A 13,721-nucleotide genomic window follows, 5' to 3' on the forward strand; every position below is an offset into this window, starting at 1 on the left:
GGTTTTCGGCCTGGGTGAGACTATTTTGAAAAGTACTGTTGATATTTGGCTCTGTTGACTAATGAGTTTGCTGACCACTGGAATAGGGGGATGAGTGGTGGAAGTTATATCATATAATAAATGGAAAGAGAGAAGGAATAAAGTATAGGATCTGAGGTCAGCTGGAAACTTGAGCAGTATTCCAGAGTGAGAAAGGCACATTACCTTGAGGATGAGATAGGGGATGAAGGAAGATGCTTCATTCTCAGTAAGATGATACTCCTCCTCACTTAGCAGGGTGAAGAGTAATTTTAAATATTCTAGGGCTTTCATTAGGACACTTGTATTGGTATCAAAAAACCGCAGGGTAAGCCACTTCAAGATAAGATCCAGGCAACCAATGACACCCTCTTTTTCACTCTCCAAGTGCTTAAAACAAAACAAGACAAAACCCTCATAAATAAGACTGCATGAAACTTTAAGTTCTATTAGGCAATTACCTCTGAAATTTGACTAGAGTCCAAAAAGAAAAATGATAGATTTGTAAGCCTCCATTTAAGACCTAAAATTATAAACATACAGTCATTTGACCTGTCAAATAATACAATAGCTCTAAAGATAAAGAACATGATGTATTCCAGTTCCTTCTCAAGTCACGCAAACTTCTGATTATTTCATAGGGCTCAGTATTTCCATATGTATGAGACACATGCGTATTTATCTACTGCAAACTTACATCAACCATGACAGCAAGTGCTTTGTTATGATGCTGAAAGTCTGAGTGAAACATCTCATCTTGTAACCATTTAGCCACACAGCTAGACATTTGAGTCTTTAGTTGCTCAATGTATTCATCCCTTGGAGTAGTAAAATTCCACTTCAGCACCTAAAAAATACCAGTGAAGAGAGGTTGTAAGGGGTTCAACCGAAAGGAGGTCAAGAACTCTATTTAAAGCAGCTGTTGGAATCAATTTAATAGAATATTTTAAAATGTAACCAGATTAATTTGTAATGAAAATGTATTCTCAAGCTGTCATACCTCTGGAAGCTTAACTCTGAAAATCACCTAAAAATAGAATTTTTGGTAATTCTTATTTTCTAGAAAAATCAATGCTTTATTATTGATATAACTGCTATTACACAACAATTTCTATTGGCACAACTTTAATAAAGGGAAAATGAAAATATTTATAAAAAATTTAAATGTACATAGTAATATTCTAGGAATTTAATATAGATGTACTCATACATGTGCACAAAGACCACCTTTCAGGGATGCTTATGGCAATATATTTATAATAGTGAAACACTAGAATGTTCAACATAGTGAGGTGGGAATAAAGGAAGGTGCATACATATATGCTGTACCAATAAAAGGTAGAATGAATATATGCATGCAGATATGGAATGATCAAGATATTTCAATTATTATTTAAAAAATATCCAGAACAAAGAGTAGGGCAAGTTCCCATTTGTACAAATGGAGGGCTATATATTTATACATTTATGACTATACAGGTATGGCATATTAATATTCCTGGAGTAATACACAAAAAAGCAGGTAATAATATCCTTCCTGTGGAGGGAGACTGCAATGGGAGACATGCTTTTCATACTACATTCTACACTTTTTGTACTGCTTGAATCTTTTTGAAAAACAAAAAAATATTTAAAAAATTTTTAAACTAGTCAATAAAACTAGATAGAACTAGCCATATATAGTTATCAGTCTGTCTGTCAAGGTATTAGGTACAAGAAGAATTAGTCTACTACATTTGTGTAGTTGATAAAAATCAATGAATACTTTCCATCTTTGATTCTAAAAATTACAACAACTTCTATTTCTTTCTATTTGGAGGAACAATAGGCAATAGCTTCATTCTAGTTTCTTTTGTAGGAATTAATGGTCCCATAAAGTAGTCTTATAGAAACCAGATATAATTTATAAAAAAAGATTCAGTTTATTAGTTATGAATTTTAGACAGCAAAATTATTCTTGAACAAAACAAAACAAACAAGCAAAAAAATCCCGAGGAGTCTTATTCCTTCCTTACCTTTAATCCCTTTTCATCTTTTATTCTTTGCTCCTTTCCATTTGGAACAACAATAAAAATAGGACCGGATTTGTCTTCATCCTCCTTCAAGCTGGTTTTGCTTGGCACTTTCTTTCCTTGTGCACTCTACGGTTCAGGGGATATTGGTTAGACAGGCTACTGCTCCTTGGGAATACCATGTTGCTGCCCAATAAAAGGGCACTACACAAACCAGAGGCATCTCTGCACATTATATTCCACATGAAAGAAATAGGTGAACCACAGAGTCTTACACATACTATGATTCTGTTACACAGACAGGTTTTCTAGAAAAGTTTCTAATAACATTCTTACATACTGTTGGTTAGTCCTTGGACTGGCATGTAATGTAGTTGGAAAAGCTGTCTTATCTATCACTAGAGGCCCCGGTGCATGAAATTCATGCACTGAGGGTGGGGAGAAGGGGGTGCGATCCCTCCGCCCTGTGCCCACTCACAGTCCAGGAGCCCTTGGGGGATGTTCAACTGACCCATGGGGAGCAAGCCTAAACTGTTAGTCGAACATCCTTAGTGCTGCCACGGAGGCAGGAGAGGCTTCTGCCACCAACGCTGTGCTCGCCAGCCATGAGCCTGGCTTCTGACTGAGCAGTGCTCCCCCTGTGGGAGCGCACTGACCACCAAGGGGCAGCTCCTGTGTTGAGCGTCTGCCCCCTGGTGGTCAGTGTGCATCATAATGACCGGTTGTTCCGCTGTTTGGTCGATTTGCATATTAGCCTTTTATTATATAGGATTGGTCTGGGTCACAAACTATTTTTGTTTATTGGATAGTTCTGCTCTTTCTTGAAATCTTCAACACCATTTATAGCTTTCCATATTAATGACATTTTGGATGCTAGTCACACATTTTGCCTCACTTAGTTGAGAAAGCTTTCCTATTTCTTTCCATATAAAATACATCTCTATTATCTATATAAAAGCCTAATATGCTGGATTGTCAGGGCCATGCCCTACCATCACTGGCAGTTGGTCAGAGTAGAAGGGGAGCAATAAGGGCGCCTCTGCATCCCTGCGGAACCCCCACACACACTGAGCCGCAACGAGTGGGAGAGCTATTGAGATGGGCCTTAAAGCCTAGGGCGTAGGCCCAGGTGGAGTCGCTACAGGTGAGGGATTCACCTAACTCAGCAGATACTGTGGACAGGCCTGATGGCAGCTGGATGGCTTGGCTTCCAGCCCTACAGGGCATACTAAGATTCAATCATGAAATTCTGGCAAAGGTAGTCAGTTACCATTCTTGTTGTGTTTATGCAAACAATCAGGCCAAATTGAATACAATAGAAAAATTGGTCTTAACTTGGCTCTTTTAATAAACACAGAGGTAATTTTGAGGAGAAAAATTCTATTTCAATAAACAAATGTTTATTGAACAATCAACAAACTGTAACAAATGGTCTGGTGGAAGGGAAAGAAAACTTTTCAGTGTTGTAATGTACCCCACGAATCACATAAGGACGCCTCAAGAAGTTGAATTAAAGAGTCACATTTATTGCAAATCCGGGACTATGTGGGGGCAGAGGCGCCCTTATTGCTTCCCTTCTACTCTGACCAACTGCCAGTGATGGTAGGGCATGGCCCTGACACTCCAGCGCCAGCCATTTTCAGGGCTCCCAAGCAGGATACCAGGCTTTTTCCATGGCACTCTCATTGGCTTCAAGTCTTCAGAGTACAGACAGGGCTCTTTAAAACATGATACTCCAGTCAAAGTTTCCAGTCAATAAAATCAGAAGTTCTGCCTTCCAACCTGGTGATTCTATTTGGGTAAAGACCACCCAAGGGCTGACTCCTACCTGGAGGGGACCACATACCGTCATCCTTACCACCCCCACCACTCTCAAGGTTGCAGGACTGAATACCTGGATATCAGAAACCCCCACTGCGGATTTGCTGCTCCACAAGGCTAAAAGAAGCTTGTGGGACAAGGGAGTAGGGAATGAGGAGGAAACTGGTCTTGCAAGGCCTGTCAGGTCATAAAAACTGAACAATGCATTGCCCTGGGGTGGGGGAAGGTCGTTATCGCTGGCCCCAGGACAGATCATCGACACCTGGGGGCCTTCCTGTAAGCCCACGAAAGGGGGCGGACTCATATCTGCAAGACAATGACCCCATCCTATCTAATAAAAGAGAAACATGGTAATTAGTGTACGGCCACTATCCTTCCCATTGGCTAATCAGGGCGATATGCAAATTAACTGCCAGCCAAGATGGCGGCCGGCAGCCAGGCAGCTAGAAGCTAACATGAGGCTTGCTTGCTTCAGTGACGGAGGACTCCAACGTTCCCCGCCTGCCGCTGCTGGCCTCTGAGCTGCAACTCTAAGCAACTATGTTACAAATATAGAAGCTAAACAAAACCCCAGAAACCTGCTTTAGTCGCTGGGCTTCAGCCAGCAGGATTGCAACATTGTTTCAAATACAGAAGGTAAACAAAGGCCAGAAACCTGCTTTCAGCAGTGGAGGCCTAAGAGCTGGAGCCTCAGAGCTAAAGCTAGCCCAGAATAAAAAAAAAAGAAAAAAAAGAAAGAAAAGAAAAAAAGGAGCGGTTGGGAGCTTCAGTCACCCGCCAGCCTGAAAACAGCCCTCAACCCCTCACCCAGACTGGCCAGGCACCCCAGTGGGGACCCCCACCCTGAAGGGTGTGTGACCAGCTGCAAACAGCCATCTTCCCCTCACCCAGGCTGGCAAGGCACCCCAGTGGGGAACCCCCACCCTGATCCAGGACACCCTTCAGGGCAAACCAGCCGGCACCCAACCGTGCATCAGGCCTCTATCCTATATAGTAAAAAGGTAATATGACTCCCATCACTAGGATCAGCGGAGCCTCGAGGCCTCCCGGCACCAGGATCAGTGTGACAGGGGGCAGCGCCCAAACCCCGATTGCCCTGCGGCTCTGTGTGTGACAGGGGGCGGTGCCCCAACCCCCTGATCGGCCCTGCTCTGTGCCTGATAGGGGGGAGCTCCCCAACCCCCTGATCGCCCTGCGGCTCTGTGTGTGACAGGGTGCGGTGCCCCAACCCCCTGATCGGCCCTGCTCTGTGTGTGACAGGGCACGGTGCCCCAACCCCCTGATCTGCCATGCTCTGTGTGTGACAGGGGGCGGTGCCCCAACTCCCCTATCGGCCCTACTCTGTGAGTGACAGGGGGGAGCTCCCCAACCCCCCTGATCGGCCCTGCTCTGTGCGTGACAGAGGGAGATCCCCAACCCCCTGATGGGCCCTGCTCTGTGTGTGACAGGGTACGGAGCCCCAACCCCCCCGATGGGCCCTGCTCTGTGAGTGACAGGGGGCAGCTCCCCAACCCCCTGACTGGCCCTGCTCTGTGCATGACAGGGGGTGGCGCCGCAACCTCCCTATCGACACTGCCTTGAGTGTGACAGGGTGTGGTGCCCCAACCCCCCAATCAGCCCTACCCTGAGCATGACTGAGGGTGGCATCGCAACCTCCCGATCCGCCCTGCTCTGTGCATGACAGGGGTGGCGCCCCAACTCCCCAATTGGCCCTGCTCTGAGCCTGACCAGGGGCTGCACCTAGGGATTGGGCCTGACCTCTGCCACCCGGGAGCAGGCCTAAGCCAGCAGGTCGTTATCTCCCAAGGGGTCCCAGATGGGGAGAGGGCACAGGCCGGGCTGAGGGACACCTCCTTTCCCCCGAGTGCACAAATTTTTGTGCACCGGGCCTCTAGTCCTATATAATAAAAGAGAAACATGCAAATTAGCCGTCCCTCTGCTATGCTCAAGCGACGCCCACCAGCCAGAGTGACTATGCAAATTAACTTGACAAAGATGGCGGTTAATTTGCATACACAGGTGTCAGGCACCCCAGGAGGCAACGGCGGCAGCAACCGTGGGCTCCCAGGACCTTTGCAGGCCCGGGAGGCGAGGCCGCCTGCGCCTAGCCATGCCCACGGGCTCCTGGGACCTTGCCGGCTGAGAGCGGGAGGTTTGGAGGACTTGGCAGAGCAAGAGACCACTGGACACAGAGCAGAGTGAGAGAGAGGGCAGCTTGGAGGGCGTGGCTCCCTCTGTCACACCAGCTTCCTCATCACAGCTGTGGAAACTGACAGTAGGGAGGAGGAAGTCCCACCCTCACAGAATCAGCCAGAATCAGCCTTTGGTCAGACAGCTCTCAGCGGCCTGATAGCCAGGACTCTCATTCACCTGCATCTCAGACAGTGACAGTAGAGAGGTGGGACTATGTCTAAAGAACAACTGTTGATACAACGTAGCTCATAACCATGACATGCAACCCCAAATGGGCAGATATTGCAAACAATTTACAATGCTGGCAAACAGTTGAAAACAGACCTGAATTGGTAGCCAGAGTTTTAAATATTAAGCTGAATGCTCTTTTAATTGATATCTGTAAATTCCATTTACTTGGCAAAGTAATAGCTAAAATTCATGTCATTGAATTTCAGAAATGCGGACTGCCTCACATTAACACATTATTGATATTAGATAGTGAGTCCAAATTATGTTCCTCTAATTAATACCCTTTCAATGTGCACGAATTTCATGCACCGGGCTACTAGTAAGGTTATAAAAAGTGAAGCCTCTGCGTGTTACTTCACTCTGATTTGGAAATTATTTCCCAGAGTCCACTAGTCACTAATATTAATAAATGGGTTCCTCCTTTTCTCTAAAAAAAAAAAAAGAGTGGTAATTTTTTTTATACATATATGACCTTGCCCTAGCCGGTTCAGCTCAGTGGATAGAGCGTCAGCCTGTGGACTAAAGGTTCCTGGGTTTGATTCCAATCAAGGGCACGTACTCTGGTTGCGGGTTCCCCGGCCCTGGTCGGGGTGTGTGTAGGAGGCAACCAATCGATGTGTCTCTCACATTGATTTTTCTCTCTGTCTCTCCCTCTACCTTCCACTCTTTCTAAAAATCAATAGAAAAATATCCTCAGAGGAAGATTAACAAAAAAACCAAAAAAATTTATGTTCATTAGTAGAATGATTCAGTGTATAAAACATACCTAAAAGTAATTCTATATGTAAGTATGCAGAGTTAACATACCTTTGTTTTGGAGGAAACCCCTAGAGCTTTGGCCTTTTTTGGATCAGGCTTGAGTTCTACAGTGCTGGAAACAGAATCTTCAACAGGTCCTTTGAGAAAAAAAGCATGTAATATAAATGAAAATTCTAATATCACATTATTCTTATATAATCAAATATATAAGAAGAAAGCCTGCAATTTTAAATGTATCAATTTATAAAATATTTTCATTAGATTTCCCCCCAATCTTTTTTCTCTCTGAATTCCTCTGTAAGCATAATCTCAAGAAATTCAATAAATTTATATACATCTTCTTTATCACCATTAATCTGCAGTTTTAAAACTATTTTCTAAATAGCAGTTTAAAAAAACCTTTTTGCTAGTTTATACTTTCTTAAGGGCAGGGCCTGTCATCTTTGATACTCAGTTATTTCTACATTGCAAGATTCTAATAAATGTAACTAAATATACACTTTGATACCACCAGTTTTATCCATGTAAAATTTCCAAGCATCACACTTTCTATCACACTAAACAGACCATTACTTTGTTTAAGCAATAAGTCTAGAAGATAAGTAGTTACAGTTTAAAGTTTTATTTTACATGATGGAATTTGAACATCAGGATGAAAAAATCAATCTTTAATTTCTCTTGAAGACAATTAGTAAATATTAGAATGGATCAGTGCAGAGGAAGGAGAACTCATACGAAAATGAGTAAATGGAGTTCTATGCTGGTTCAGGATTGGCTGTCTGTCTAGCCTTTTGCAAGTCACTTAACATTTTGGGTTTCCTTATGAGTTAATAAAGGGGATTAAGCTAGATGGTCCCAATTCTCCCTCTAATTATAATATCCAATAACAGAAAATAGTTGTGGTAACCTTAAAAATAGGATGGACAGTTGCTTTCTGGAGTATTTCAATGAACTACTCCAAAACTCCTTTTTAGACTTGGAAACAAATTAATCACTTCTGTACCCTCAGCAGAGTTACTGGTGTAAAATAGGCACTTGACAAACGTTTGTGAATGAAGGATAAGGAGAGATGGAGGGAGGGGTTGAGATCAAAGCCATGAGAAATGTGATAGAAAATGAAGGCTGGATTTCTTTTATTAGAGTTTCCTTGGGCTATTTCCCGCCCTCTTTTAACTCTCAGAATAGTTACCTGAGGCAGGCTGAAATTTGGCTGGAGCTGACCCTCCCATTGGTTTGGAAGTTGCTTTAGCAGGTGCAGCAGGCTTGGCTGGCATGTTAGCTTTGGCTTTCTCTAGCATGGCCAACACCTGATCTTTAGAAGTTGGCTAGGGAGATAATATAACAGAGGTCAGAAGACACAAAAGATATGCTCATATTATGCTTACTAACAGATCTGTCATCAAACAAATCTTTTGAGCTTCTAGTTTTGAAATCCCAATGAAGCAAGCACATAGTACAAGAGAAGTAACACACATTATGAAGTCATGCTAAATTAGCTACCATTCTAGAAGGCCACATTTTCACCCCTTCAGAGCCAGCAGGTTCTTGAGAAGTTCTATACTGCTAAATATTTTATTTTTGCTCTCACTGGGATTTCGAATTGAAACTCCTAGGAGGTAATATAATCTCTTGCCTACATAAATTCATGTTCAATATTTTTCAGATGTTTTTTAACAATAGCAGCAGCAGCAGCAAGAAGTAATACCTTTAGTTTCCCCGTCGCCTTGGCCATTTTCTCATATCCTAAGTGCATCATGAAGAATGGCAAGGCATCTTGGGCCTTCTTCCGCACATCTCCATTGCGATCCTCTAGGCAGGAGTAGAGATGGGGAACACACAGGATAAGGTCTGTGGGGGTGGAACGAAGAGTCGGTAGTTTCTCAGCCAGCCAGCCTAAAAGCTGCCAAAAGAAATAAAGACTAGTTACACACTTCAAAAGAAAAACTGTTTTAATGATCTCAGGCTTAAGGATTTCATCAGAACCAAACACTGAATTAGTGCTCACACTACAACTTTCCAGTATAAAATCAGTAATTTTCATTGTTTAAGAACTGTGCTATATTTAAATAATATGTGCAAAGATAACAATCTTCCTTAAGGTAAGGACACAATTCTTTGGACCATACTTGGATATTAAATTGTAAAACTTTCATAGTTCTTTACATATATAATAGTAAAGGCCCAGTGCACAACATTCATGCACTGTGTGTGTGTGTGTGTGTGTGTGTGTGTGTGTCCCTTTTGCAGTCTGGGACCCTTAGGGGACTCCCCAAGGGATCCTTAGCACTGTTGCGGAGGCAGAAGAGGCTACCACCACTGTGCTAACCAGCCGTGAGCCCGACTTCTGACTGAGCGATGGTCCCCCTGTGGGAGCACACTGACCACCAGGGGGCAGCTCCTGCATTGAGCGTCTGCCCCTTGGAGGTCAGTGCACATCATAGTGACAGGTTGTTCTGTTAATTTACATATTACGCTTTTATTATATAGGATATGTATTTTCATTGACTTCAGAGAGGAAGGGAGATAGAGAAAGAGAGAGAAATATCAATGATGTGAGAGAATCACTGATCGGCTGCCTCCTGCACACTGGGGATCGAGCCTGCAACCTGGGTATGTGACCTTGACTAGAATGGAACCTGGGACCCTTCAGTCTGCAGGCCAACGCTCTATCTACTGAGCCAAACTGGCTAAGGCTTCTTAAAATATTTTAAAGATGAAAAACATTCTCTTATCTTTTGTTTGTTTTTAATTCTAAGAACTATGCAGCTAGAGAAGAGACACATTTATTTAACCATAAGATGATAAGATCTACCAGGGTTCCCGTTTTCATTCAGCCTTACATGACAGGTGCTCTCTATACCTCTAAAATAATTCATATCTATATTTACTTTTTTTAAAAAAAATATTTTATTGATTTTTTACAGAGAGGAAGGGAGAGGGATAGAGAGCTAGAAACACTGATGAGAGAGAAACATCAATCAGCTGCCTCCTACACACCTCCCACTGGGGATGTGCCCGCAACCAAGGTACATGCCCTTGACCGGAATCGAACCTGGGACCCTTCAGTCCGCAGGCCGATGCTCTATCCACTGAGCCAAACCGGTCAGGGCTATATTTACCTTTAGTTGAAAGTTTTTTTGAGATGATTATAGATTCAAATACAGTTATAAGAAATAATGCAGAGAAATCCCATGTACCCTTTACTCAGTTTCCTCTCAAGTAGCACTTTATAAAACTATTATTATAGTAGCACAACCAGGAAATTGGCATTGATACAAGCCACTGATATTATTCAGATTGCCCCAGTTTTAGTTTTTCTCATATGTGTATGTGTGCATATTCTATACAATTTCATCACATGTATGTCAGAACATTTGCCACCATAGTCAAAATTTTGAACAGTTCCATCTAAAGCAGCAACCTTTCAGACCTCATGGACCACCAGTGGTCCACTGGTTGGCAACCGCTGATCTAAAGGATCCCTTGTGGTGCCCCTTTATAACCACACCCATTTTCTTTCTCCTCCCCACTTTCTGGTAACCATTAATCTGTTTTCCATATCTAAAATTTTGTCATTTCAAACATGTTTTATATAAATGGAAGCACACAGTATGTAACTGTTTGTGGTTGGTTTTGGTACTTAGCATAATTCCTTGAAGATTTATCTAAAGTGTTGTATGCATCAATAACTTTTTTCTTTTATTGCTAAATAATATTATATATGGACATAGAACAGTTTAACCTTTCATTGTTGAAGGATATCTGGCTGTTACGAGCTTTTTGGTTATGAATGAAGCTAACATTTGCAAATGGGCATTTCTGTAAACATACATTTTTGTTTTTCTGGAATAAATGCCCAAGATCACAATTATTGAGTCATATAGTAACTATATGTTTAGTTTTATAAGAAACTGCCAAGCTGTTTTCCAGAGTGGTTGTACCATTTTACATTTCCAACAGCAGTGTTCACGTTTCCTTACATCCTGGCCAGCATTTGGTGTTATCTTTAGCTTTTATTTTAGTAATCCTAATAGGTGAGTAGTGATATCTTATCTTAAGTTTTAATTTGCATTTCCCTGATGCTAATAATGTTGACCATCGTTCATGGCTTATTTGCCATCTGTATCTGCTCTTCAGTGAAATATATGTTCATGTCTTTTGCCCATTTTCTAATTAGATTTTCTTTTTACTTTTGAGCACTCTTTATATATTCAGATAATAGTCCTTTATTAGTTTACAAATATTTTCTCCCACTCTGTAGCCTTCTTTTCATCTTCTTCACATATTCTTTTTTTTTTTAATATATTTTATTGATTTTAGACAGGAAAGGAGAGGGAGATAGAAACATCAATGATGAGAGAGAATCATTGACCAGCTGCTTCCTGCACGCCCCCCACTGGGGACGGAGCCCGCTACCCAGGCATGTGCCCTTGGCCGGAACTGAACCTGGGACCCTTCAGTCCGCAGGCTGACGCTCTATCCAATGAGCCAAACCAACTAGGTCTCACATATTCTTTTGCATAGTAAAAGTTCTTCATTCGATGAGGTCCAATTAATCAATTTTTCTCTGATGGATTGTGATTTCGGTGTCAAGTCTATGAATTGTTTGCCTGAGAATTTCTATATTGTGAAGTTTTCTTCTATATCAGTGGTTCTCAACCTTCCTAATGCCATGACCTTTTAATACAGTTTCTCATGTTGTGGTGACCCCCAACCATAACATTATTTTCGTTGCTACTTCATAACTATAATTTTGCTACTGTTATGAATCATAAATGTAAATATCTGATATGCAGGATGTATTTTCATTGTTACAAATTGAACATAATTAAAGCATAGTGATTAATCACAAAAACAATATGTAATTATATATGTGTTTTCCGATGGTCTTAGACGATCCCTGTGAAAGGGTTGTTCAACCCCCAAAGGGGTCGCAACCCACAGGTTGAGAACCACTGTTCAAGTTCTACAGTTTTATGTTCAACATTTAAGTTCATGATCCATTTTGAGTTAATTTTTGCGTAAGATATGAGGGTTAGGTTGAGGTTTATTTTTTGGTCTATGAATGCCAATTGCTCCAGAATTAACTGTTGAAAGGCTACATCCTTGAATTCTTTTATTAGCACTCTATAATTTTCAGTATACACATTCTGTATTTGTTTTGTTAAATTTGTGTATCTAAAGATTTCATTTTCTTTACAGTGATTATAAATGGTATTATTTTTAATTTCAGTCTCCACATGTTCACTGCATTATTAAAAAACTAGAGGCCCGGTGCACAAAAATTTGTGCACTCGGGGGGGAGGGGGGTCCCTCAGCCCTGCCTGTGCCCTCTTGCAGTCTGGGACCCCTCGGGAGATAACAACCTGCTGGCTTAGGCCTGCTCCTGGGTGGCAGAGGGCAGGCCCAATCCCTAGGTGCAGCCCCTGGTTGGGCTCAGAGCAGGGCCTATTGGGGAGTTGGGGCGCCGCCCCGTCATGCACAGAGCAGGGCGGATTGGGAGGTTGCGATGCCACCCTCAGTCACGCTCAGGGTAGGGCCGATTGGGGGGTTGGGGCACCGCCCCCGTCACACTCAAGGCAGAGTCGATGGGGAGGCTGCGGCGCCACCCCATCATGCACAGAGCAGGGCCAATCAGGGGGTTGGGGAGCTCCACCTAGTCACGCACAGAGCAGGGTCCATCAGGGGGTTGAGGAGCTCCCCCCTGTCACTCACAGAGCAGGGCCCATCAGGCGGTTGAGGAGCTCCCCCCTGTCACGCACAGAGCAGGGCCCATCAGGCGGTTGAGGAGCTCCCCGTCACTCACAGAGTAGGGCCATTAGGGGAGTTGGCACACCGCCCCCTGTCACACACACAGCAGGGTGGATCAGGGGGTTGGGGCGCCGCCCTCTATCACCCACAGAGCAGGGCCGTTCAGGGGGTTGGGGCACCGCCCTCTGTCACACACAGAGCCGCAGGGCGATCAGGGTGTTTGGGCACTGCCCCCTGTCACGCTGATCCCGGTGCCAGGAGGCCTCTCAGGTCCGCTGATCCCAGTGCTGGGAGGCATATTACCCTTTTACTATATAGAATAGAGGTCTGGTGCATGGGTGGGGCCAGCTGGTTTGCCCTGAAGGGTGTCCTGGATCAGGGTGGGGGTCCCCATTGGGGTGCCTGGCCAGCCTGGATGAGGGGATGCTGGCTGTTTGCAGCTGGTCACACACCCTTCAGGTGGGGGTCCCCACTGGGGTGCCTGGCCAGTGTGGGTGAGGGGTTGGGGGCTGTTTTCAGGCTGGGACTGAAGCTCCCAACTGCTTCTTTTTTTCTTTTTTTTTTATTCTGGGCCAGCTTTAGTTCTGAGGCTCCAGCTCTTAGGCCTCCGCTCCTGAAAGCAGGCATCTGGTTTGTTTCGGTTCTCGAAACTCTGTATCAACTCCAGCTCTGAGATCCCAGCCAGCTGAAAGCTTGTTTCTGGGGTTTTGTTTACCTTCTATATTTGTTACAATGTTTGAAACTGCAGGCTCAGAGGCCTGCAGCGGCAGGCCAGCCTCATGTTAGTTTCAAGCTGCCTGGCTGCTGGCCGCCATCTTGGCTGACAGTTAATTTGCATATTGCCCTGATTAGCCAATGGGAAGGGTAGTGGTCGTACGCCAATTACCATGTTTCTCTTTTATTAGTGTAGATGTGATTGATTTTTGTGTGTTGATT

The 13,721-nt window shown here is 43.6% G+C and overlaps 1 protein-coding gene across 1 annotated transcript in view; it reads right to left on the reverse strand.

Annotated features, from left to right (window-relative positions):
• The window catches only part of CKAP5 (cytoskeleton associated protein 5), a 79,538-nt gene that overhangs the window by 14,942 nt on the left and 50,875 nt on the right, over positions 1-13,721 (reverse strand). The window contains exons 25-30 of the mRNA XM_081099682.1: positions 8,740-8,934; positions 8,224-8,359; positions 7,083-7,171; positions 2,034-2,159; positions 716-865; positions 205-408 (exon numbers count right to left, since the gene is read on the reverse strand). Of these exons, the coding sequence (XP_080955808.1) occupies positions 205-408; positions 716-865; positions 2,034-2,159; positions 7,083-7,171; positions 8,224-8,359; positions 8,740-8,934 (900 nt within the window). The remainder of the gene's footprint in view (positions 1-204; positions 409-715; positions 866-2,033; positions 2,160-7,082; positions 7,172-8,223; positions 8,360-8,739; positions 8,935-13,721) is intronic.

The sequence above is a fragment of the Myotis nattereri genome (genome assembly GCF_964212035.1).
Source record: "Myotis nattereri genome assembly, chromosome: 9".
NCBI classification, from domain to species: domain Eukaryota; kingdom Metazoa; phylum Chordata; class Mammalia; order Chiroptera; family Vespertilionidae; genus Myotis; species Myotis nattereri.